The following is a 27511-nucleotide window of genomic DNA, read 5'->3' as shown; positions in this document are numbered from 1 at the left end:
AACATCACTGTCAGCATGGGACATTGGAACAGAGCTGAAAAATCTCAGCTGAGGTCCTGGCAGCCAGGAGCCCATGTTGGACACCTGCCCTTTGCAGGACTGCAGAGTAGTCAGGAAAAGAACTACGGAAACCTGGACAGGGCCCAGAGATGTAAAGGAAAATGCTCTTCTTCTAATGACAGGAAAAGTGAGACTCAAGGCTTCATGTAAATATGTCTTAGATAAAGGTCATAAGGTCCTAATTATCCAGTGTTCAAAGAACCACACACTTTCCAGCTGTACCTTGAGGCAATAGCAAATGAGTCTGCTTTTCATTATGAAAGAAAGCAGAAGGTGGAAGACACTATTCAACCTCTCCATCTTCCTTCAGCAAAACACAGTAATTGGGAATGCTAGTAATGATAACTGGACATTACCTGTAACCTACAGGGCTTAATGAAGAAGAAAATCTCTCTGACATTTAGAAGAGCATCCAAATCCCAATGCTAAAGTGGTGCAGTGCTGCAGAACCATAGCTGACAATGCATTGCACGTACAGGGCAAGGGATGGGAGGGCAGGAGCGAGAGCTGTGACCAGTCTGCAGGAGCATTCCCCAGTGCTGCTGACTTTGGCAGAACCATCTTAGCAGCTGTGAAAAATGTTTCAAAGACCTTACTGGATAACCATTTGAAGAGATGGAAGATGGAATAAATTAAAAGTAATTTAAAGTTGGGATGGTGGAAAGTACTTTTAAAGACCCCTTTGCTGTTTTTAAAGGCTTTGGGCACCCACTGATTTGCAAATGACACAAGTGTCTAAGAGGAAGGTGTGAATGCAAGCTCGTGTGGACTAAATCAATAACTGCCTAGTTTTCAGATGAGTATAGGGCTGCATCCCCTCACTGGGTGTGGGCTTAGAAATGAGAGTATGTATTCCAGCTTAGACACCCTGTGTTACCTATCCCAAAATTTCTCTTAGAAGCTCCCCTTCCTCCCATCTTTTACAGCCTGTTTGGAGCCAACGCTCACCAGCTGTAGCTGCAGCTACAGGGCTGAAATCTGAGCCTCACTACCTTATGTAAGGCCAGGATTTCACCTGTAATTTCAGCATCAGTGTCTTAAGCAATTCAGAGTAATCTTCAGTCATCAGTGCTGAAACAAGGTATATGCCACAGAAGACCAAGCCCTGGCCTGGAGCCTGCCCTGCTGCACTTCAGAAAGATGTACGAGTTGAAGCAGTCTGTGGTCTTAATCTTAGATCTACTCACAAATGGTCTGTATGTTTCTTCCCCTGGGAGAGACTCAGTGTAATATTGGTCATCTGCTTTCCCTTGTGGTCAGAAGGGATGGAAATCCCCCACATTCACAGGGTCTGATCAGAGATCTCCCTTCATTGGGAGACTTATGGCAAACATGGTGCCAGGCACAGGGACTGAACTTGACCTCTTGCCTGTGACACAACCTGTCCCAAACACACCTAGGGCCCAGCAGGAAGGCAGGGGAAAGAAATGCACAAGCACTGCTGCTGAGCAGCACCAGTTCTCTGGATGAACAGCAGACTTCAGTCTCAAGAGATGCTAACCCAGCACTGTTCACTGCACTCAATAGAGAGACACAAAATGAGAAAGAAAGCATTTCTTTGTGCCTCAAGCTAGAAACCTTCTCATGGCTGAAGCCAAATGACTGTGAGAAAGATGAATGGAGTTACTGATTTTTACATCAGGGAACAGGGAGAAAATTCCAGCTGTTCCTAACTGATGTAGCATGCAACAACTTCTCATCCTCATATCTAGCAAAACACATACACGTGTTTCTACCAAACAGAAGAGTCAAGCCTAGTTGCAGTTCAAACCACCTCCATGCAGAGTTTCCGAGTCCCGCTGGGCTGAAATTTTTCTGTGAAATTTTTTTTTTTCATTAAAGAACCCTTTAATTTGTCAAAGCCAAACATAATGTACCAGTACCAGGAATGATGGGACTTGTAGATTAAAGTAGTAAGAGAAACCTTTGCCTGCTTTTAGAGTAGCTAGCACGTGAGGGTCAGGTACTCCCTGAATGGACAGAAGACAAGATGAGCCCATGCCTTAACCTAGGAAGCTGAAATCCAGTGAGCTTTGCAAGCAAGCCATTGGGCTGCTGGACAAAGTTTCCCCTGATCCCTCCTGCTGGAGCTGTTCCACTTTGTATAAATTATTTATTATTTGCTGGAGCCAAGATGTGGAGTTTGGTCTCCCCCCATTCCAGATGAGTGCCCTCACCACTGGTCTACAGAGTCAATGTTTTCCTCTGACCCAATGAATTTTTAATGATTTATGGAAGTGGAACAGCTCCAGCAGGAGAGGAAGAGTAAGACAGATGTATTCATTCACGTGGATATCTCACGACATCGCTCTGCAACCAGCAGGCAAGACCTGAGCCAAGGACCTTTACAGCAAATAAAATCAGCCAGAGGACCAAGGGGGATAGCATGAGCATGAAATGGTGGGGCGCCTTTTCCTATGCCTCAGTGCAATTTCAAAGCAAGTTCAGAGCAGCTCAGGCCTGGTGGGTTCACGCCTCAGTTAAGGCCCTCTTCTGTCACAGCCATTGTCAAAATGATGGTGCCCAAGGCAAAAGTATGGGCTGCTCCACCTTGGCCAAAAACTTAGAAACTCTTCAAGTGGGAGCTGTGGTAACTCACAGCCTCTGTGGACCTGTGCAGAGCTGGGCTTCATAGCAGCTTTGGCTACGCATGAGATAGTGGAGGAGCGGCTACTGCTGGGCCCCACAGCCGAGGCAGGGCCACCTTGGGCTGGCGGTGTTAGCAAGGGGACAGTGCTGAAATGTCCTTTGATGAGGGAGAAAAGCCTTGTCATTGTAGGCTAGCTCAGCAAAGGGCTGTCTTACCACCCCATAAGGGTACTTTTTTTCCACCATAGTGGACAGTACTGAGGAGCTTTGCCTTTGCCGTTGACAACCCGGACATACCTGCTACTCCAGGGTGTTAGGTGATGCAACCTGGCCTCGTGCCGCCACGGCACGGCCAGCTGTGTGCAGGGCTTCGGGCTGCCTTGCTGTGCCCCTATGAGGTCTCCGCAGCATTTGCAGCTGCCCTGCTGGGTGCCCTCATGTCAAGGCTGAACTCATTACCCGCCTGATTGAATTGTTATTGTGAAAAGCCAATTAAACCGAGATGGCTACTGTGGGACAACTGCACTGGTTCTCTTGGTGCAGCACTCAGAAAGTTCAGAGGCTGGAAAGTCCCTCCCGAACTGCAAGAAGGTTGTTTAAAAAAAAAAAAAAAAAATCCAAATTTGAATTAAAATCCGAATTACTGATGCTAGCTGCTGCCACTTTCACAGGGAAGACCACCACTGGCAACGAGAGCACTTGTGAAAGGTTTTCCAGGCAGGTCCCTCCTTCCTTCCTGCTGTGCAGCTCGGTACTCTGAAAATGGCCGGCGCCAGGCGCAGGGCTGCCCTACACCCTCCTTTCCTCTCGGGCTGAGCACTTGCTGGTCAAGCATCACCACACCTCTGGTCGCAGAGATTTCTTGGGGCAGAAGAGGTGACTATGCAGTCCAACCTCCCACCTTAAGTCAAGCTGTGGCTTTTCACCTCCCAACCTGTAGGCTGTCTCACAGGTACCCAAAGGATGAGGTGACAGACCAAGGAGGATCTGGCCTTTGCAGTGTGAGCTGGGGAATGTGTCCAGCTGCCCACACAGTTTTGCAGGATGGGTGGTGTGACTCCTGATCTTTCCATCCCTGGAGGGCTGTGATTAAACAGTCCCAGACAGGGGATTTTGGGCAGAGGGGAGGGTTGCTGTGCACCAGCAATGCCACTTCGTGTTGTCTTGAAGTGGGGATTTCCCCACAAGTGTTCATAGTTCAAAATGCCTCTTCCTATGTCCAGGCCATTATAACGCATGTGATGACCTTCTCCTGTTGAAATGAAAAGCAAAGGCTCCCAGGAGCTTCAGTGGGTACAGCATTAAGCCTGAACTGCCTCCCAGAGAGCAGCAGCTGGGTTTCAGTGCCCGTTCTGCACAAAACACATTGGGATCCTACGTGTGTGTGCACCAGCTGTATGCATGGGAAATATTACTAATATCTTTGATGCAAAGAGCTGGTGTTGGTGTTGCAACTGCTGGGGACAGTTATCAACAAGATGGCTGTGGAAGGGCTGACAACAGGCACTTAATTCATTTTAGCATCCAATTTGCAGAGCCTTCGTGTATGATGATGGACAGAAACAAACTAATGATCTCTAAATGAAATTTCTCCTTCATTTAGACACAAAATGGGAGGATGGCAAAGGGAAGAAAAAAAGACATTTTATGTCCTCTCCTTGATTGTAATTCCCTGCCTTCAGCTAGATCAATATCATTTCTGCTGGAGATGGAGGCTGCCTCTGGTTTCCATGGCAATCTGGTTGTTGGAGGCTTGCAGGCTCCATGAATCCCCAATTTATCAGCCTTCTAGGCTTTAATAATGGAGACCAGCAGCCAGGCAGCTTATGAATGGCACATGTCTTTTGGGCTGGGGGAAGGGAGGTGGGAGCGTGGTTTGTAGTAAGGGCTGCAGCAATTTTTTTTCCTGCCACCAACAGCTGAAGGGGGAGGAGTATGAGGGGAGGAGCGGTGCATTAATTCTGGATGCACTGAAGGAATTTCTGGACCTTTTTGCTGCAATTATGGAAGATTTCCTCCTCTGGCGTCTTTTCCCTGGCCAGCTTTGCCGGAGCAGGGGAGAAAAGCAGCCTCACCGCTGGTCCTGTGTGATGAGGTGGGAGCTGTAGATGGAGAACCCAAAGGCTCGAGCAGTCTGCACGTTTCCTTCCTCTCCTTAACCCTCTTTATTTCAGGATCAGCAGTGCGTGAATGCCAGCAGTCTGCCACAGTTTTGGGTTCATTTTTATCCCCCTACTGATACTACCACAATTGCCAGGCTCATCAGCGGAGCTGTAAGATGGGCAGACCTCTGAGGATCTGATCTGTCTATCAAACTTCTGTCACTTGCTGTGCTATTCTCTGTGCATCTGCCAGGCCTCTCCAAACCCCCACCCCCAAAGTGCTGTAAGCTCCACTCTCTGAATTAATTACTTTGCTAGAAATGTCCTGGCTGTACAGGAATCACTATCAGTCACTTCCATAAGGCTGCATTTTGCTCACTTGGCCATGATCTACTCAGGCTATTTCCATTTCTTCTTATCTTTCCTCTGATTTCTCCCCTATGATCTCACAGGGCAGCCACCCTAGACAGGCTGAAGAATAAATGGATATGTCTTATCAAGACCATGTTCTTCTGTCCCCTCTGTTTCTAAACCATCCTCCAAAACGTAACCCAGCAAGGGGGAAAAGATGGGTGACACAAAAGAATACTGTTGCATGAGATGGGGACATCCTGTTTTCCAACGTGCATGCCAAGAGCAGCTGCCAACTGTTACATTCCACAGCTGGAAGCAAGTAAAAACCTCTATATTCACGCTGTTCGAATCACAAGGTATTTAAAGAATTAAAAATAGTAGCCTTTCTGGTCTGCAGGACCTATGTGAAATTAACAGGGGCAGGGGAGGAAAAGAGTAAAGAACAACTTATTGGTTATTTCTTCTTAGGTTTTCCTCAGGTGAAGTAATGAATGCCTTTCTTCTGCCTGCCTTCCTGTGATGGTTGGGTGGGGCAGGTATTGCTGAGATTGCTGCACCTCCAGTTTTGGCCAGAAATTAGGACTTTGTGGAATTTCAGAAATCACAGGACCAAGGCATCGCATCTATGAAGGTGCTGCTGTGTGCAGAGTGGCTGTTTGAGATGCTAGAATGAAGAGCCAAAGCAGTTCAGCTTCCTGGGTACGCCACAGGGTTTTGTGTGACCACAGCCCAGTTCTTCATACTTCACTCACTCTAAAATGCAGATAAAAGCCTTTACTTTCTTCACTGGGATGCCACAAGGATAATACCTCCATGATTGTGAGTTAGGCCATTGTTGTGGTGACAAAGACGAGATAAATACTTACATTGTTGTCTGCCTGTAGCAATTTGGGAAGGCCACAATGGAGACAGCTCTTGATGTTCACAAAGGCCTGGGTTCATCATAAATGTATGATCTGGATATTATATCCTGTTTTATCTTATATATGGGGTACGATCAGGGTATTGTATCTAAAAAGACCAGTACGCTACCTTGCTGGAAAGTCAAGCAGTGGATAATGAAGAACTGTGGTCTGAGTGTCTGCAGAGGCATCTTTGACTCTGGCTCACCCTTTTTGGGGAGATGGAGAGGCTGGTAGCTTGGAACCTGTCCTGAAGGGAGCCTTTCTGCTCTAGCAGGGAAGCTGAGCAACTGGTTGGGAATCAGATCAGCTCTGACCCCAGCTGATGGCTGGAGAGACCCTGCACAAGTCACTTCCCGTTTCTGTAGGCTCCCTGGCTGTAAAGACTGTGGAGCCTTGGTAGGAGCCTGTCAAGGTCAGCACCTTTGACACTGTTTGGCAGGAGTCTACTCAATATCAGTGCAAAACATCTGCTTCCAAGGCACGCTCATCCCAAAAGGGCTCTTTTACCTCCCCTTCGGCCACTGTACTGCACAGCCTCCCACTTGCCCACCACTTTCTGGTGCAACAAAGCATCCCCACAGAAGCACCGTGACAGATCGCACTGCTGCCAGGTGGGAGCACCATGTCCTCCCTGGAGCTGCATTTACTTGTAGCAGTGGCAGTGGCCAAGAGAGAGGCATTGTTAAAGGAGATCTCACTGTCTGAAAACCTAACCACTCGGGTAGGCTTCTTCCAGCCCTAGCTGGATTGCAATTGTCCAGTTATAGGTACTGTACACAGGAAGTTTGGACCGAAAGTGCTGGTAATAGGCAGGAATAAAGGACCAGCCAGCATTAGGCATGTCGTTTGTCTCAGCCTTCAGGTCTGACTGTGTCCATGGGTGTGGGAAGGAAATAGCAGTGGAAGAAAGAAGGAGAGCTGCTTCTTTCCCATCCTCCAGGAAGCAAAAATATTTGCAAATGTAGCTGTAACAGGGTTAACACCTCACATTCACAAGGAACATCCTCCCTTTTTTCTCTCCACCCTCTTCCTCCACCACTCCCATTTCTCTGGAGACCTCACTGCTCCCTCCCGTCAGCCAAAGTTGGGGAGTTTCCATGGCAACCTGGCAGCTGGTGTCTAGACACTGTGAAAGATGCTTTGCAATGGATCTGTGAGCCCGTCTCCCCTCGGCACCCTCTCCCCACTGCCGCGCACCCTGAGCATCTCTCCCACCACTCCCTCCCTTTCCATCTCCTGCACACAACGATGCCAACGCAGGGTGGTTTCGTGGTGGTGCTGGGGAAAGAAAGGCATGAGATAAGAGGAGAGGGAGAGGAAATCCCTAAGCCACTGGCTCTTCAGCTTGACAAAGCGCAAAGGCAGCTGGGGCGACAGAACTGGGGCTGGCTGTCCTCTGAGGATTTAGCAGAATCAGAAAAAGAGGCAGCCGTCCAAGCTTGGAGCAAAGTCATCAGCCGTGGGACTGGCAGAAGTTGTTTTTTTATCTCTCTGCTAGAGCAACTGAGGTTGGCATACATGGCACTGAAACAAAGATGAGGGGGTCCAGGAACAGGAGGCCCAAGCTACCATGTATTGTGGCTGTGTTCACCTTTTTGCTTTAACCTTAACAGGCTGCTTTGCCTGCTTCTTTCCAGTAGTTATTGGGAAACTTCCCTGGACCTCCTGCCTGCTGTTTGCAGCGGGGACATCCCTCGCCACAACCTTGTTGCAGGATTTGCCAAGGGGATGCAGATCTTCCAGGTGCCATGTGCCCACCAGGACCCTCCAGGGCTCACGGGAACCAGGTGGTACCCTGGGTCCATCTGTAGCGAGTGAGGGATTCACCAGGGGTTTGGTAGAAATCACGCAAGTCAGTCCCCTGGACCAGACACAGCCACTCACCTGAAATACCCAATTCCTTCATTTCTCAGTGTTTTGCTGGGCCAGCATTAAGTCTGCCAGTTTTCAGAAGCAGCAAGTGGGGAGGGCGTAGGATTTTAGCACTGCATATGACGCATCATAGGGCTGACTGCAATGGGCTAACTTGGATCAGGAGGAGAACTGTGTAAGCAACAGCTCTGAACCTGAACTGTGTCTCGTTTCAGCAGTCTCAGACCTACCATCGTCTGCCTGGAATCGGCTTCTGGCTGGCTAGAAGGACAGATGGATCAGGACAGATGAATCAAGCTGTGAAGCCTGGATCCAAGTCTGGATCCAAATGTCATTAAAACTAGGAGATGCTCAGGTCAGGGATTTTAAATGGGGCCTTCCAGTGCTCCTTACCCTCCAAAAAATGTCTCTAAACAGAGTCATCTCTGGGGCAGACAAAGTCTTCTTATAACAGGGCAGCAAAACCCAGATTAATATTTGGAAGCAAAGAGGAGGCCAGACGAGGCACAGGTTTTCAGTTCCATCTCTGACCAAGCTGTAGTTGGCAGAGGACAGAGGGAGAAAGAAGTGAGCATGACAAATGCTAGAGGAAGAGCAGCAGCTGAGTAGATCTGTTCAATACTTCAGCACGAAGGCATGGGAGAGTTCTAGTGGCACAATCAGTATCAGCAATAATTATGCAAACAGTGGAAAAGCAGCAAAAGCAAAATCCCTGCATCTGTAGTAGAATCCCAGTGTGTTTGTGCAATTTCTCTTCTCTTGGCATCAGCTGTGGTAATTTAAAGATCTGCAATGGAACAGAGACAAAAAGGAAAACAAAACCCAAGCCACCAGCCACAAAAGAAATGATCAGCAGAGAGGTTGCTGCTACTATGGTCATAAGCTGATGTCTGCTCTGATTTAATTAATCTTGGCAAGTCAGACGGGAGCTGGGCAGGTCCCAAGAGACACTGTTTTACCCGGAAATCCACTCAACCTAATTTCACTAATGTAGGGCAGTGAAGAGACTTGGAGAGAAGCCTGCACGCTCAGCCATTAGAGCACAGCATAGGCAAAGGCAGCTGGAAGTACCACCATTCAGCAGAACTACTGCTTGTGTGCCTGCTTCAGCTTTACAGCAACCAGAGCTGCATATGTTCGAGGCGTTTGCTCCCCAGCAGGGCTCACAGACATGACTCTCACCCTTTCCAGGAAATAAATGGAGTGCTGAGGGGCAGGAGCAATCTAAGACCGTATTTCAGCAAGGATCTGTAGTTCATTTCCATATAATTCCTTTTCCATGGGCAAGGCAGTACCCTAGGAGGTACCAGCTGGAGCTGTAGGAATGAAACATGTCTCTGACACAGGCCCTTCAGCTGGGAAGCAAACACACTTCAGCCTCTCCCACCGTGCAGCTCTATCGCTTAAGCAATTCTGCAGTCGCAGCTTAAGGTTTGACTGAGGCTGCCCAAAAAGGTTTTTCAGCTTGGCTGCCCCATCCAGGGTGCTAGATTGAAGTGCGACTGGTGGCATCTCAGCTCACCTGTCTCTGTGGCAAAATTATCCCATGTTATAGGATGATCTGGACTGCAGCATAGATTTTGAAACAAAAGGCAAAGCTGCAAAACAAACTAAAATCTCAAAGCTGTGTCTAGGGGGGACCACAGGGCTGGAATAACGAAGAGCACTGCAAGCAATGACTGATGTGCATTAAAACAAGTGTGAGGGTGATGACTGCAAGCACAAACTAGGTGGGTTTTGTTGTTGGTCTTGGTTTTTTGTTTGTTTGTTTGGGGTTTTTTTTGGGGGGTTTTTTTTTTAGCTTTTTGACCTAGCCATTCCTGCCTTATCCTTCAGGACAGATTTTATTTTTGGCCCCTCCTCAAGCTTCTTTTGCTTCATATTACAGCTCAGCCTCCCCTCCTGCTATGTTTCCTCCACACGTGCACATGTTGTGTTCTCATTTTGTGAATTTGGGCCCTTCTTTTTGCTCTGTGGCTGGAATGCTCTAGAACAAATATGGATGTCTCTACCTTGGGTTGCTAAAGATGTAGGTGTTCCCAGGCTGCAGCTCCTCTTGTCCTAAAGCAGGCATCTAAATGGGTCAGCTTAATAGAGTCCTAGAAACGTCATGTTTATTTCCAGTAATTAGAAAGGGAGCAGAGGGTGAGAAGATCAGCTGGAGGTGCCTCTGTGTAGATGTCTGGAGTTAGGTGAGACATCTACTCCCACTTCAACTTTCCCATTTCATGATCTCTTCACATGCATCTCAGTGCTGCCCCAGTCCAGGTCCATCTTAAGAAATAACTCACTGCCTCCTACTTGTTCTCTCCCTTAGAAATGGACACGGGACTGATCTTGCAGAAGGAGATCTCACAGTGCTGCCATGTTCAGAAGGGAGGTGGCTTTAGACAGGTGGAAATTTGGCCACCCAGGATGAAATGTTTTTGTTCCTCAAGCAGGGGATGGAACATTTTGCCTAAACGCCCTGAATTCTCACCTGCTTTTTTGTCACCTTTTACACCTATTCCAACAAAGTGCAAAGTGAACGTAAAATGCCAAGGCTGCGCAGTTCTCTCTGTATCACTGTATTTGTCCACTACAAACCAACAGGTGTGACAGTGCAGAGTTCAAGGAATTGGGAAATCAAGACTAGTATTGAGTAAAAAGCAACGTAAGAAACATCCTCTCTGATGTACGGAATCCCCAGGATAGCTATCTACTAATCTCCCCAGGGATACCTTGCCCTCCTTTGCTGGGACACTGAAAACTAGGCTGGAGAAAACCCCAGAGAACATACTGCAGAAATAGCCTGCATCAGACAAACTGGTGAAGGGTGAGTCAGATAAACCGTCTCACCTCTCCTCATGAATCAGAAACTGCTATTAATTGGCCCTGATGTCAGTAGGGTTGTGCTGCGTTGCTCCCATTGCACAGAGAGAATCCTCTTCTTTTCACTTCTGTGGTTTAGAAGTGCCACAGCTTGAACTTTATTTTTTGTGCCAAATTTTTTATCCTTTGTGGTATTACTTCTTGCTAAAGTTCATTATTGTATAACAACACCAGCTTACTTCTTTTCCCTCGTCCCAAAGACCAATGAAATGCTGCTAAAGCTGCTAGGAAATAAGACATAGCTTAGCAGGGTGTAGCAGTGCATAGCATATTTCCCCTTATTGCTTCAACACCATGCAAGAAAAAAGAGGGTGAGTGGCTGGCTGAATTTTCTGTGATAATTCCTACTCAAAAAGCTAGACCTCTTGTTTATACTTGGGACATCCACAGTCATGAAAATTTGCTCTAGTTTGCCATGTGTCCAGCATTTGGTTTATGATTCCTCTCTTGAAGGAGAGGAATGACTTGAATATGTGATTAAGTGACTTTAAGTCCTTTCTGCTGCTCCATGATCTCGAGTCAGTCCAGGTTATTTCGGCCATGGCAGAAATCAGTGCAGTCTCTGGGCTGCTTCAGCAGAGAGTCATCTGCCTACCACTAACTGATCCCCAGAGAAAGGCAACAGGCGCAGCGAGGCACCCCCGCGCAATTCCTCTGCCAGCCAGGGATCTCTGGGCGCCACAGGCACTCCCTGAAAATTAGATTTGCCACTGTGGTGAGCCAACAGGGAACAAAACATGGCAGAAAATTGTGTTTCAACCTGCCTGCTTATCTTAAGAGCAAGAACGACACGGGAAACATGGTGAGCTACCCCACGTCACCGAGGTTGCCAGCTCCCCCACTTTGCGTGCAACCAGATTTCCTGCCCATCTCACTAGGACAATTGTCAAGAGCCTACCACTGTAGGAGTTGGACCCCACTTTCAGCTGCTGATGTAACAGGGGCATCTGTGTGACTTAGCGGTTTGTATGTCTTGGCCAAGGCACTCAGTATCACAGCAGGTACGCAGGACCTCCGAGTGTATAGCCCTGTGCTTCATGCATTACGGGCCCTTCTGTTGTGCTGTCCGGAGGAGGCTGTGGGGACTGCTGGCTAAAATGTGTGCATATTTTCAGTAGGAAGACACAGAAAGTCTTAAACAAAACAAAATATAGTGTCAGGGCTTGTGTTTCTGAAGCCACATTGCCTATCCTTTGTTGTTCTTACATTCATCATGCATTTATGTGCAGAAAAAACAGAAATTCTACCTTGCTGGGATCTATCAGAGCCATATAGTAAAGCATGCTTTGCTGCTGGCTAACGATAGTCTTTCGGCTCAAATTTTGGGGTAGGTGGTTGTGCACTGGGATTCTGCTCTCAGCTCCATAATTCAACGTGTCTCCTGCTATGAATGCCTTGGAGAAGAGCAGGATTAAAAGGACTCCCTTCCCTCTGCCGTGGAGTGTGATCAAGTCATTCAGGAAAATTAACAAAACTAGGGCAAGTTGGCCTGCTTTGCCTTCCAGCGATACTTGCATCCTCTTTTAATCAGTAGTCTATTTTGTCTTTGGTTCATGGCTGTGGCTATACCATGTATAGAAGGAGTCCTTGAGTAGCACTCTGTTTGGCTGTTCAGTATCAAGGGAAAGCAAGTCCACAGATGTTTTTGCTGACAGGGGGTTTGCAGGTGCAGGGGCTCAGGTTATGGTCCTGGGCCATGGGGATGTTCCCACAGACTTTTTCCTTTTGGAAAATCAACAGTCAGCATTTACTAAGATAAAAAGTATTTGAAGGTCCAGAAGCAGAGCCTTTAATGAAGATGATTCAGGATAGGAAGTTGCACACAACTTAAAGGTGATCCATATGGAAATGGTGGATAGGAAGGAATTTAAAAGAGAGGCTAAATAGCTGAGGGGGAGATGGAAGCGAGACTGCAGCACCTACTGCCAGTGTTGGAAGCAAATACAAGTCTGCCATCTGATGGCATTGAATAGACCAGACCAAAATGCATAAATGGTGTCAGTAAGGAAAGGTTCACATCCCAATTAGCATTCTCACTAACGCTAAACATGGGTGTGAGGATGCTAATCCTCACAAACTAAACATTGGCATGTGAACATCTGTATTGTTAAGCTGACAGCATGGGCCATGGTGTGATTTTTGAATATGCCAACCAGCTTTGCCCCAGACAGCTCCCAGACACAGCCACTCTGTTCTGGAGAGAAAGAGTTTAGCCGTATGGACATGACCTGTGTAGTGCCAGCTGGCCTCAGGGCCAGAGAGCAGTCCCTGGCCCATTTTATTTGCTGGGTAACATAATCTGGTAGCCCATCAGAGAAGCCAGGAACTGTCTGGTTCAAAGGCACCCCACAGTCCTCTGTGAATGACCACCAGAGATACAGTGATGCTACAGAGGTATGTTGAGTGCCAGTGTCGAGGTATGTGACATACCAATCACATGGTCTGTCCCACACCACCCAGCCCTTCAGCACTTGTTTCTTTTCCCTGTTCTTTATCCCAAATCTGGAGTGATGCTGCTTGCTTGGCCTCTCCATGGTCTCTGTGTGTGTGTGTGTGCGTGTGGTGGGGAGTCAGTGAGGAATGGGGAGAGACGGGAATGGAGCAGACCAGCCACTACAGTACACTAAGACCCTTGTGTGTTATTCTACCTTACAACCCTGCATGCCTGCGTGAACCATCACCTTCACCTGTAAAAAGAAATCCACACAGTGCATAGACCTTACCGGGGCTTCTGAAAGAGGCCCAGGAACACTGATCTAAATATGATGAGAGCTGGTCAGCAGGAACTCGGAGACAATTAAATTCATCCTGCTGCAATGAGAGGGGCATGGTGTCTCAGGCTGGATGAACCCAGCAGCAAGACCGCTCCAACCTGAGGGGCGCTCCTTTCTTTTACCTTGTCCCTGCTGGCTGCCTCTGCCTTCCCCTTGGTTCTGATTCCCTGTCTAGTTCATTGCTGTGGGATTGCTCCTAGTGTTCATTTTAAATTCTCACGTGAATGGTGTGCCAGAACAAGGTGTCTGACTGACAGGCAGATCCAGCCTCCAGTTACACTCATTGCTTCCCCCTGGGGCAGCTCTGCCTTTGAAGGGAGAGCCCAGAAAACCGGAGAGACATGATAACCTCCCAGTTGAAGGCTCCTGTTCTTGAAGGCTCAGAGACATTTCTCTAGGTCTCTATTCAATGTAAGAGAAGTCTGAGTTACACGTTATAAAATTTTTCCCTCTGGGTCTTGCAAAGCTTCAAGTGCGTGTAGAGTTGTCTCTTCATTACCTCTTTAAGACTCGACTGGAAGGATCTGTAGGACTAATTAGGGGGCAACAATTCAACAGTGGTTGGCACAGTCATTGGGTTCAGTAAAAGGGTAATACAGGTGTCTGATCTAGCTGGTAAGCCAAGAGCCTAATCAGTGCACCTGATCAAATGAATGACAGTTGCCTGCCACATCAGCAGCGAGCTAGGCAGCTCCTTCCAGAGAGCTCCCTTTTTACAAGGAGTCCCATGGTGAGGACAAGGGGTAACAGGTACAAGTTACTCCCAGGGAGATTCCGATTGGACACGAGAGGTAAACTTTTCACAATGAGAACAGTCAACCATTGGAATAATCTCCCCAGAGAAGTGGTTGACTCTGCTATACTGAAGATGTTTAAGACTCAGCTGGACATGGTGCTGGGCCATCTCGTCTAGATTGTGCTGGAAAAGTTGGACCAGATGATCCCTGACGTCCCTTCCACCTGGTATTTTATGATTCTATGATTCTGTGGTTCTGTGATTCCTGTTGCACATGGTTTCTGGTGGGGCTGGAGGTGTTTCATGAGAGCTACACACTTGTCTGCTGGGCTGCACGCCGGCACATTCTTTCCATGCTGCAGAAGTGCCAGGGACTTTGAGACCTGGGTCACTTTGGGGAGAGAGAAGCCTGAAGCCACGCACTCCATCGTGCGATGGCTGTGTGCACGTGCAGGATGCTCTAGATCATGGCTGACTAACCCTGGACCATCTCTTTCCCCACTAGATGCTGTAGAAGAAACCAAACCTACTGAAAGTGCCCAGCAGGAAGAGGTGAAAGAAGAAGAGAGCAAGGCGGACCAAGAAAATGCCTGAACATTAAGAAATGACTCCCCATTGCCCCTCCCTCCCTCCCCCTATCCTCTATCCTTCCTTCCCACCCCAATCTTGATCTCCCCCCTTCCTGCTCACATCTGTGAGCCTGTCCATCCCTCTCCCATTCCCACTTAAACCCTTTTTCTCTCTGTGTGGCAAACATTTAAAGAAAAAAAAAAAAAAAAGCAGGAAAAATCCCAGTCAAACAGTGTGGCTTAAACATTTATTTGTTTCTTGGTGTTGTTATGGCGAGTTTTTTGGTAATGATGATCCAATCATTTTGGGAAAATTCTTGCACTGTATCAGAGTTCTTTGACCTGGCGCGTGCGTGTGTCTGTCTGCCCACCACGAGCGCGCTCTCTCTCTCTCTCCCCCCCTTCTCTCTCTTCTCCAAGTGTGTGTGTGTGCAATGTTACGTTCATCCGAGGAGTCCAGACTTACCGAGTGAGTTAAAACAAAAGAGGAAAAAAAAAAATCCTTTTCTTCCTTTTTCAATGTGATGGAATGAACGAAAGAAAAAAAAAAGACCAAACCCAACAAACGAATGAAAAATCATACTAAACCCCAGTTTGTTTTCAGAACTAAAACAACAAAGAAAAATGTGCCAATTAGCGTAATGCTTGGCTCCAGGCTCCTTTTTCAAACTGAACAATAATTATAATAAATGAGAATAATGATCATTAATACCACCGTGTCGCATTTCTATGCTGCCGTACATCCTGCTGCCCTGCGGTCTTTGGTGGGCCACTTTGGTGGCCCCGCTGTGCTCCTCGGCCACCGGTCAGGGACTGACCACACTCCCTGCCACTGCTGAGGGGATTTTTAAGGGAAGCAGGCTTGGATTTTGAGTGAGGTGTTAGCACCAACTAACATAAATAATGAAAGTAGCAAAGTCAGTTTTAGGAAAGAACAAAATCAGCAGCCCTCTAGCAGATCTCTAGGCCCTGATTTGGAGAAGCATGGTGACCTGACCTTGGAGGGATGAGCCCGGGCAGCCCCATGGGTCCCAGCAGGGGGACCAGCTTTGGTCCATGCTGAAGGTCCGACCCCTGCCGAGGGTCACACTGAGGGCCATGAGGGGACAGGGTCCTGGGGCCTGAGCTCCCCCCGGCAGCAGGGTGATGCTCGCCCCACCGGGCTGGGGTTGGAGAAGGTGTTGAGTGTGTGTGGCCCTCCAGAAATGTTCTGTTTGGCAAAATAAATTGGGCCAATTCATTGAGTAAATAGGCACGCGGGCAGGGCAAGGTCTGGTAGCATAAGAGCCAGTCAAGAGCACTTCGAGAAATATCTCATTCCTGCTCCCTGGCAAAACCCGGGTTGCTTCACCCAGCCCTAATGAGGGCCAAAGCTTTTAGCTGTCATTTATGACCTTTCCAGCTAAAAGCCTGGTGCAGGCTTGGCGCCACGGGCAGAGAACCACTGTGTTGGTCTCCACTACCGCTTCCCACGGGGTGTGGGATTTTCCCTGGTGCGCACCAACCGCACACCCACTACACCCAGCCTGTGCCGGTGGAGGACTGACAGATGCCTGACCCTGAGGCTGAATGGCCGTCGGGGTCTGCTGCTCTGTTTATGAGCTGCAAGAGTGAACAGTTAAAATGTATTAATTAATAACTGTGCTTTCATGAAAGCCCAGTTATTGCTCTTTCACTGCCGTGATCATTATCATGTGCTTTCCCACCAACTTTTGCATGGTTTCCTGGCCACATTGGCAATGACAGCCAGTGTACCTTGCAGGATTGCTGTACGATGCTGCAGGGCCACGGTTAAATTGGCGTCACAGCAGTAACACCAAAAAATCGGGTCTGCTGGCAGCTCCAACGTCCCTTGGTGGCTGATGCTTGGAGTGGCAGCCCCATGGCCTTCAGAGGGCTGGCTGGCCCTCCCTGCCCTACTCCTTTGTTCACCTCCATCTCTTTGTTGGAAATAGGGAGAAAAGATGAACGGTGTCTCCTCAGAGATGATCGGTTTGAACGTAGATCGCTCACTGGAAGTGCCACCAAAACGCATCAGGATTCATTTACATGCGCTTCCTGGCATTGTGCAGAAATAAGCGAGAGAGAGAGAGTGGGAGGAATTTTTAAAAGAGAGGGAAAGAGAGAGTGGGAGAGAGATTGGACAGAGATTTTTAAAAACAGGGATTAGAGAGATAAGGGGGGGAAAGATTTTCGAGTGGATAGATGGATGATAGGGAGACAGAGGGGAGTATAGCTAGAGTAAGAAAGATTAGAGTGAAAAAGATGAGAGAGAGACAGGAAGAAATTAGATAATATGGAGCAATAGATGATTGATAGAGATAGTGAAACGTAGCTAGCTAAAGTAGATTAGACAGACTAAATAGGTAGAAAGATGGGCTGACTGACAGATAGGTATTGTGTCATACTTCATAAACGATATATATGCTAATATTCCCATGTCATGATGGGTGGTAAACCCTGAGACACCTTCCAGCCTGACCTCAATTCAGCAGATGTAGCGCGGACATCAGGCATTGCTTGGACCGTATGTCAGGTCTCACCGCCCTGCCCGTTTCTGCCGCGGGAGCGGCAGGGGGGCGGGCGGTGTGTGGGGAGGGAGAGCGCTCTGACGGACACGGGGGGCCGAGGCGTAGGGAGGAGAGGCGTAGAGTATGTTTGCTGTTCGTAGCACACGAGGTGCCCAGCCCAGCTTGGACGTTGCAGACACCCCGTGTCTCTAGCACCGAGTCCAGAGAACTGAGGTTCAGCTCTCAGGATTTGTGGGAGAGGTGTTTGGGAGGAGGCAGGAAGGAGAGAGCACAGTTTTTGTTTAGCCTCATCTCCTGTCATGACCATTTACAAGAGTTTTCTTAAGGACTGTCTTGCCTGTTTCTGCAAAGACCGCGTGGTCTCCCTGCTCTTCTGACTTCAGACCCCAAACTTTTCATCTTGCCTCCACTTTACTATAGCTATTTTTAACTTTATAAGGAAAACTGCCTCTCATGTCTTCTTGGACATAGGCCTTCCTCCCTCCTCAAAAAACAGAAACATTTTTCTCTCCCCAGGGATGTTTTATCTTTGTATTTCGCATGTTGCCTCCCCCTTGGCTGATGGTTGGGGCATCGCGTGTGTCGTGTCACCATTCGTAAGAACATACTTTGCCATGTTGCGTAGAGAACAAAGGGTTGGGTTTTGTGTTTTGGTTTTTTTCCCCCCACAAAGAGACCGGGGTATGTGGTTACCAACTGCAAACCTAAATAATTTAAATACTAATTCCTCTCCCTTGGTTCCAGTTTAAAATTACTAGCTGTAACCAAGCACCCCCCTATCTTTCTTATTGTACCGTGTCCTGATCCTGCCAGAGAGTCAGGGCAAAGAGAGCGTGAGAGAGAGCACACAGACAAACCCTGCCTTGAGCAGGCAGTGGTTTAATGTGTAATACACAAGATTTGTATAGGAAGCTGGGCTGTATTCAGGGTACAGGAAGAGAGCAGAGAAAAGCATTTGGATTTCCTTGAGTTGCCTCTTCAGCCAGATTTTAAAAGACTAAAAGGAAACAGTATAAAGGATGTAGCATGGGACGGAAACTGGAAGGAGAACAGAGGTATTTGAGGAACGATTTTTCTAGCAGGATATCAAGTGAGCTGAGAGCAGCACAAGAGGCAGGAGGTCCCAGAAGTAAAGCGTGGAGCAAAGAGTATCCAGCAGAGTAGCTGGAGCTTTTCTGCTACTCCTGATGCAACAACCAACACGAATTCCCCAGGGGGTGTATATCTAATCCTCTTTCCCTGAAGAGGATATAGCTTTGCCTGGAGGTGTCTGTGGTTGTTACTTTACGTACGGAGAGGGAAGGGCATGTCAGAATGACTCACACTGGGAATATGGTGCCTGACCTCACCTACAGTGCTGCGGAAATTCAGAGTCCAAGAGGGGCTTTTTCCATGCCTCTGTAGTAAGATATGCTAGTGATCCACATCTATACTGAATGCTCGACCCAGCTGTTGGCCAGCTCTTGACATTTCACCTCATCTAGACTAAGCCTTGGAAAAGTATAAAAAAATCCCAACCTAACACCCCCTGTCAATGCAGTAGATCATTTGCATGAATTTGGTCTGCTTTGCAATGCTTGTGGCATCCCAGACTGTCTGCGTTGGTAGCATATGAAAATCCATAACCCTTGCAATAGTTGCATCAGCCAAGAAGCTCCACCGTGAGCCACATTCCAAAGGGAGGGGAAGGGCACCCTGCCGAGATCCCTTCAGACCTAGTGTTTTCCAGCCTCAAACCCTAATGCAGCCCCATGAGAGGCCTTAGCTAGAAGGAACTCACCTATGGCGACAACGTAAACACCATCGCTTGGGGAACGTGTTACTCTAAATGAAAGAAATGGCCATGACTGGAGGAGAGGTGTTCAGAAAGAAAGGAAAGAAGTTCATACCAAACTCCACACAGGAGTTTGTTTGTTTTTTTTCCTGTGGTCTCCGAATGGCGAACTAGCACATGAGGCTTTTTGTACTGAAGGTCTGGTGTTTGTCATAGGTGTCTTAGGAAGGAAATAGCGCAGCTGTGGTTTGCAGAGGTGGAGGGAAGGTCTGAATGAATGTTTTTGTGGCCCCTCTTGGCTAAGAAGTCCGTTCAGTGGTCACCTGCAGCTCAGCGACGCGGGGGGTGGTGTTGGGGGTCCTCTTCCAGGCCTGTGCTCAGATTCCCTGCTTTTCTGCATTGCCACATTAGCACTTTCACTGGATATTTAGAGCACCTCAGGACTGGTTCTCCTCTCGCTCACACTGGGGTAACTCAGGAGTCGCTCCACTGGAACCAGTGGTGTTAATCTGGTGTGAAAATAATGCGAGAGGAGGATTCAACTCCTCGGGGGGGGATTTTCCAGGTCCCCGAGGGGGAAAAAAAAATCAATGGGAGTTACATGTCTAACTGCCACTTGTGCCTGTGAAAGTCTGCCCCTTATCTACCCATATGTATATAGGGTACGGTTTTCAGAATAACCTAAGTGACATGGGCACTTGAGAGCACACATTTCACTGGCTTTCAGAGACATAAGCTCCTAAGGCCCAGATGCTGAAGGATGTCCAAACTCCTCTCTGCAGCGAATTTGGGGTCTCAGGCCTAAAATTCTCCAGTCATTTTCCAAAATGGAACTGAAGATCATGAGTCATTTAGGTGGTCCTGAAAGCGCTACCCTCTATCCATTTTTCAGGGTGTTGATCTCAGGTCATGTGCAAGCCTGCATTCTTACCTACAATGCTTTATTACTACATTCCTCTGTTGAGCAATACTTGGAAGAAGAGGTGAAGGTCGAGATTTGCAGAACAGGCTAGTGACCCCAGTGGCTCACGTCTGGAGTGCCCAACGTGAGAGACATCTTGCTGGGACCCAATCCACAGGTCCCTCGTATACTCTGAACATCAAGATTCATGTATTACACACCCAGAACCACTGGTCACTTCCAAAAGAAAAAAAGAATCCCAGCCTGACACCTAGACTACTCTCACAAAAGAAAATCCTAGGTGAACCGTTCATCCAATAGCTTGGTTTTTCTGCTCATGCCTGTTCCCAATGAACGAAACACATCCCTGTGCATCACCTAAGCCCTATTTCGAGGAATTACACTGGCATACAGCTGAAGTAACACAGTAGTAAATGGGGGCCTGAAGAAGGCGGCTACAGCCTAGAGAGTATCAAGAACTGTGATGTGTCTGGAAGCTAATAAGAGCAGAACTTGACGATTAGAGTGGCCCATTTCCGATGCTCTTGTGTGAGGATCTGGAAAGAGTCTCTCACTCATTGTACTTGTGCATTATGAATGTGTCCATCTGCAGAGATCTAATGTACACATATGTCCTGAATATTGTCCTAAGGTTGCAAGCTTCAAAAATGAGCAGAAAACATTCCCAAGAAGTGAGAATAATACAGATGTCTGTATTTGAAAAATTGGTTCAAATAAAGTCTCTCACTTATAGATATGTGTAGTTGTGTGCAGTTATTTGCTCCTGTAACAGAAGTTTCTCCCTTGTGTAGGATTTTAATGCTTTTACGAAAAATCTCATTCCATTCGCCCTTGACCTTGTCAGTCAAGTCCTATTACTGTGGAAAGAAACACTTCCTACTTATTCTGTCTGGATAAAAAGCTATGTTACAATGAAAGGGTGAAGTAAAAGGCCTGGTATGTTTTTACTGCTGTTAAGTATCTATTGAGGTAGAAGATACAGGCAAGATACAGGCAAGATACATCTTGCCTGATGCAAGATGTATCTTGCGTCTCCCAGTGCAAGAGTACTAGGTATTTATACAATAAGAAGCAGACATCACTGCACATGCTCTCGACCCAGGAAAGGCTGGAGTGTGGCTCTCTAGACACTGCCTGAAACCAGGCTGAACTGAGGAAAGCTGTGCTTCGGCACCACGTATCTGCAAAATGTCCACGGCAAAATGCTGGGCCGGTGATGTTCCAAGGAAGGCAATCTGCTTGGGTGTAGAAATGGTGATGTGGGTCACCGTTCAGTTAAGCACTCAGCATGTTTAAGGAAAAGTGAGTACAAAATGGAATAAAATTTTTTTAGACAATTAGGCAATCTTGTGCAAGTGTATCTAAAGGTATCAAATTCCTCATTGGATTTAAAGCTTCAGTAGTTCACTGGGAAACTCCAGAAGTTTTTGAGATAGGAATATATATTTCAGCACCTAAGAATCCCCACCAAGTTCTTTCCCTCACTATCAACTTTGTGCCAAATACAATGAAATATGAACAGAGCAGCAATTGCTGCCCAAGCTGTGCTAGGCTGCTGACTTAATGCTGTGCTGTATCTGTCAGCAGCTCAAGAGCAGAGCTGAAATCAAGCATTTGTATCACATCTATTCATCCCAGGAAGCTTTGCAAACACTATTTAGAAATCACTTGCAACTGATCCCTGGAATACAGCAGCTGGCTTAGCAAGGGCCCAGGAAAATTCCTGATGAGGCTCCAAGGAGCTGCCTGGGAAACAGAGCAGACCTCGGCACCTCACATGGGTTCTGGACAAAGTGCCAATTTACAAATGAAAATGACACAATTAGATGTCTGTATTCTTGCATGTAATCATCAGTTGCCCCGTGTCTTCTCCAAAAAAGGCGTGGACTCCAGCTTGTGTGCAAACAAATATTTAGCATTCAAAATCAAGTGGTTTCAATTAGCCACATCGCTAGATTGCAGGGCTCAACCCTGGCAGATTGGCTTTGCTTCAGTGGGGCAAAATACCTGTAAAGGGGCAGCCAAGAACCTCCCTCCACGTGAATGGTTGTCTTGGGGTAGCGAGGCTGCCTTGCACTCTTTTATCTTCTGCACAGCGGAGAGGGGGCAGGAGGCTGAACGGTTGTCCCATGGCACATGTGTTAGCTGAAACACAGCCTGATGTGAATCTTCGCCAGAGACTTTCTAACCAGGCACACAAAGCTCGTTGTGCGTGACTTCCAGTGTCACGCTCTTGCCACTGCGAGCTGGAAAAAAAACTTTCTGCCTGAATTGTACAAAATGGCCCGTGACTCACCTCGGGTGTTCACCCCCCATCGCCTCTTTGCCCAGGTGAACACCCTTCAGATTGCTGCTTACATTCATGGCCTGCACCGACAGCCTTTCCCTAGCTTCTGCCAGACGTGAGCGAGCAATGGGTTTACGATTCCCATGGTGGTCCCCGGCTTAGCCCACACTGGGCTGGGGGAGACCTCCTCTTCTTGGGGAAACCACAACAGGAGCTTCACGTTTTCCTGGGTTTTGACAATGCCAACAGCTTCACGGCAGACTTGCCACCTTCATTGCTCTACTGAGGTCACCGGCAAAAGACCAGTATTTCTCATACTATCACTCAAATTTCTAAAAGTCTGCTATCCTTTACCCAGCAGGCGGCATGAAGCACCCTGTAATAGACATTTACAGTCTCCTAATCTGCTACACTTTGCCCTGTTTTACCATTGTATGTGGAGCTGGCTTTCAGACTGACAGGGGCTGCTGCCCTCTGAAGATGAGCAGAAAAAGCCAGACAAAGAAAATTATGCACTTCTGTACCTAAGATCACTTTTGTTTATTAAAAATGAAATTATTTTTCTCCATGTAGGGCCACTTTTGTTTATTAAAGAGGAAATAATTTTCATTTAGCTTGGCATGGAACGATGAACATGAATAATAAGAAAGGCAAGGAAGTAAAAGCCCATTTCTCCCTGTAAATGCACCAGCCTACAATCCAAACTACAAGCTGGGTACTGGTAGAAAGGCACTGCTTCGTGCTTAATTTAATTATGGTAGTTGATTAAAAAAGTTATGAGTAAAATGTAATTAGCACTTCAGGAGCAATGGGTGGATGCTAAGCCAAGAGAGAGATAAGACACATTATCTGTGGTGGGAGAGATGAAGGGTGGTACAGGTCATCACTGGCTGGAGGACAAGGAAGGGTTAATTGGGGTGAACTGAAAACTGCTGGTGAGGTCTCTCTCTACTGAGCCCATGATTATGCTTTTTTTGTCTTGAGACAGTCATCTTCTGAAGGGTTTTGGGGCCATCCTCAGGACCCTGACCCAGAGAGGGAAAAACAGTTTCTCTCATTGGAGGAGAGGTCTAATGGAGAAGGTTCAATTTTCCCCCTCCACACCACGTGTGCCCAACATTTACCTACGCACAGTCAGTCAATCTGTGGTTTAAATTTCAATGAGTCTCATTCAACTCCTGTCTGTGTAGCAGCTCCTGTTTAAGTGGAGGGACGATTTCACTGCGTGTGCTGTGGGGCAGACTCTTCTTCCTTGTGTTTGCCCAGAGCCTGAGGCTTTCCTTCTTGGGTCTCTTTCATTTTGAGGCAGACCTGAGTGATTCACAAAAAACACAGCAAAAGCTAAGAAACTGCCAGATTCAATGGTGGCCTAAGGGGCTGATGGTGTCTAACAGGGGAGACACTGGTGGCTTTGGATGTGGAGGACCAATGTTCCCGGAAGCCATGGAGAAGAAATCCATGAGGAGCAGCCCTGTGAGTGATGACGGGTCACCTTCTCTAGAAGCCACTTAAAGACCGAAAGACAATTCCTGGTTGACTGCCAGCACCTGGCAAAGGGGTGAGCAGTTTCTGAACGCCAGTGCTTCGGCTTCCTGACCCCACCTCTTCTCAGCAGCAAAGAGAGAGGAGCCCTACAGCCATGAGTTGCTGCCCCCAGGCTCCTCTCCACTCATGACAGCCAAGCCTGGTGCCAGACACCCCACAGGCCATGTTTAGGAGTTGGGGCTGGAAGAGCAGATTGCAATGCAGGGTGCATAGACTGAAAAGACCTAGCACTCTGACAGGTCCCTAGGAAAAAGTTGAAGACCCCGGGGGCATCGCCACCCCGTCTCATGTCTGAGGGGACAGTGAGGAACGCTCGCTTGCTGCCGTGGAGCACCGGTGCGCGGGCTGCAGCGGGAGGCTGGGGAGGGCTGGCTCTGCCTCGCCGCGGCAGGACAGCCGTGCTGCTGGGCTGTTGGCACTGACTGCCTCCCAGCCCCTTGCCGGCGGAGAGCCCATTAATAAGGCTTTCCAGCCTGTCACTTCCACGCTGAATCCTTTGAAAGCCGCACTCCTCTGGGCCCATTAGAGGGAGGAACTGTCTCTGCCGAAACATATGGGGCTGTCAGGCTCTGTCTGGCTGTTGCTCTGAAAGCTGCCGCTGCTCTAGCTCTTTGCTGATGGGGGGGGGGGGGGGGGGTAAAAGCCATCTCGAGGAGGCTGTGATGAGATCGGGGGCTTGGTAAGGGGCTAGGGGAAGATGGCAGGTGAGCTGGGAGGGATACTGGTAAACAGTGTGCTGGTAGGTGATGGGCTGCTATAGGAGGACATTGGGTTAAAAGCCAGCCAAATGCTGCTGGGCAGCTCAGGGGGAGTCTGGCATGCTGTGAGTGCAATAGTGGGAAGAGGTACCTCTGAGGACAGCTGGGCTAAGCTGGGTGGTGAATTTTGGGTAGGTGCATAGGGGCAGGCTGTGGCAGCAGAAGACATGGCTGACAGCAGAGGTGTTTGGGCTTGTCTGGGAAAGGAGAGGACGGCAGCAGTGCTGGGTGGCTCTACGGAGACGGTGCAAAAGGGAGGTTTTGGAAAGCATCATGGGGTCACACCGGCCTGGAAGTTGCTAGGTGCATTCCTGACATTGCCTGAATGCTGCTGGAGTTTCTCATTAACCAGCATACCCTCCCCCTCCAGCTCCATTTGCAGAGACTGAAGAGGATTTAATGGAGTCCCTTGACTTTCTCCTCTGAAATATTCATAGGTTTTAGCAGTCCATTTCATGCTCACCTCCTCCTCCATTAGAGAGCATCGAAGAGGGACTGGGTGGAAAGTACGCTGCCGTGGAGCCAGGGAGACAGATAAAGGGACCTGTGGCTCTAACCAGAGGCTGCTGGGAAGTGATCCACTCCCAGACTGCTCTCTGTCCCTCTCACCAGGCCCACAAAATGACCCAAAATAAGCCCTGGGCAGCATGCACAGGGAGGTGATTAATACAGTGAGAAAGGAAGGAAACCAATTAAGCAGAGAGCACTATCTGGAGTTGCTGCCCCCCACCCCTATCACACGCATACACCCCACATCTGTCTCCCTGCCTGTCTTCATAACCTGCAGGGCCAGGAGCTCTGTAAGAATCACACAGGCTGACGAAAAATGCCTGGAGGCAATTAGTTTCTTCCTTGCCTCAGCACTAATCCAGGGAAAGTCCAGAGCTTCGATGAGACAGTGCAGAAGCACATTGGATTTTGGATGCCCTGTCTGCAGTACCTGACACAGCAAGGAGCCTGCTGGGAAGTGTGGAGAAAGGATGTAATAAATAGTGCCATTGCACTCTGCTGTCCCAAATGTCCCAAAAGATCAAGGCCAAGTGGGATCTCAGAGCATCATCTGCATCATTGCAAAACAAGAACAACTGGACTTGTGGAGCATCCCACCATGATATAAAATAGATCCTTCTCAGGTATACTCATTTACCTTTTCTTGTTTTCTGTCTCTCCAGTTTGACATTTTCCAAACCTGTTAGGTACTAAACCAGGACTCTAATCGTCAAACTAACTGATATGTCCCTGCCAAAATCCCAGAACCAAATATCTCTGAGATTTTTGGGGGTGGGGAAAGGTGCAACTCTCTGCTCCAGATTCAAACCTCTTTTGCAGCAGCCACACTTTGAAAGCTTGCAGCTTCAAGTCTTAAGTAAGTTTTTATCAAGGACTCCACGAACTACAGTCGGACCTGGATAGTGCACTAAGAAAACAGATTGTTCCTGCACCAGTGCTATCGCAGCGAAAACTACAAGAGGTGCTCAGCAAGGGGCTCACAAGACCACTTGGCTTCTCTCTGCATTAGTACTTGGATGAACCAAAAGAGCAAAATCTTCATGCTAATGAGTTGTTCACTCTGGCTGACAGAGACAGAGAAGCAGGATTATAAATGTACAAATTCCTGTGGTTCCTCCCTGCTGGATTAAAAACCAGAACAGAGTCACAGATGCAACAGCACCTATTTATTCTTATTCTCAAAACACTCGTCAGGCTGCTTCCCCTTCCCTCCTGTACACACACACACACACACACACTCGCGCATGTGCTCCAGGAATCAGATGTTTATGTAAGTATTTGCAGGATGTTCCATGACTCCCTGAAATGATAATCAACGTGCCCAGAATCAGCTTAATTACTAAGCATTCATCATACGCCCACAGGCTCTTCCACGGCAGCTCCACACAACATCTCTATGAATGAGTCTGCATGTTTTTCCTCTGCTGCCAAACACTGCTCATGATCAAGAACTCAAGCCCTTACATCTGAGCTGTTGTGTTGTCTGGTTATTTATTTCCAGGCAGGGAGAAAGAAGTTTGTAAAGCAGTGGCAGTGCACGAGCAGACACAGAGAGCGTCTCAGGGTGAAACTTGGCTAGCTATACCTTTTTGCAGCACTCTCTCCATGCAGGATAAAGACATGAATGATCCCAGTATTAAACAAGCCAGATCAGAGATTTAAACATGCCAGGTCTATAGTCTGGCAATTAACTCTCTCCGTAGAAAAGGCACAAATCAAGAATCTAAGTACCAAGAAGTGTGAAACTATGAAGTTTTGCTTTGCATGGGTTGCACCCTGACATGTATAGGTGCTCAGCAGATAGGCACTTGGGAAAGAACCGAAGGACTGCTTGGTTTAGCAAGTCAGGCAGTCAGAAAACACACTGCTGAGGTAAGAAAAGAAAGCACTCTCTGAGGCAGCTAAGTGCACCTCCTGTAAAAAAGAGCACCATTCATGGCTCATCAGAACTTTTCTGAAGGATCTTCTGGATGGAGGCTGTGGGCATCTGCAAAGATCATGGTCATGCCTTCACTTTCTATCAGCGCACTTTCTATCAGCTCCACAGCAGACAATCCCTCATAGAACTTCTCAGGTGATTTCAGAGGTACGAAGCACAGGTGGAAGAAAGATTCAGGCTCCCCCTCATCGCTCTGTAGTCACCATCTGCCTCTGTGCCTGACAAGGTTTGGACCCTTCACACAACTGTAGCTGCCTCCATTTCCTTCCCTGTGGCATTGTACTAGCAAAACCCACATGATGATCCTATCACAATATTACACAGACTGGAAGCATTTAAGGCCATTAAGGTCACACTTCCCCAGTTTATTGCTTTCTTGTGGAGCTTGGGGACCACAGAGCCCAGAACCAGGG

The 27511-nt window shown here is 47.9% G+C and overlaps 1 protein-coding gene across 1 annotated transcript in view; it reads left to right on the top strand.

The window, feature by feature from the left end:
• The window catches only part of GAP43 (growth associated protein 43), a 61573-nt gene extending 40782 nt beyond the window's left edge, over positions 1-20791 (top strand). The window contains exon 3 of the mRNA XM_009466668.2: positions 14769-20791. Within this exon, the coding sequence (XP_009464943.1) occupies positions 14769-14857 (89 nt within the window). The 3' untranslated portion in view covers positions 14858-20791. The remainder of the gene's footprint in view (positions 1-14768) is intronic.
• Positions 20792-27511: the final 6720 nt, after the last annotated feature.

The sequence above is a fragment of the Nipponia nippon genome, unplaced genomic scaffold, assembly GCF_047370975.1.
Source record: "Nipponia nippon isolate SJK-2023a ecotype South Korea unplaced genomic scaffold, ASM4737097v1 scaffold_2, whole genome shotgun sequence".
In the NCBI taxonomy this organism is placed as follows: Eukaryota; Metazoa; Chordata; class Aves; order Pelecaniformes; family Threskiornithidae; genus Nipponia; species Nipponia nippon.
Note: the sequence above shows the minus strand (reverse complement) of the source record. Positions and strands in the feature narration are given on the sequence as shown.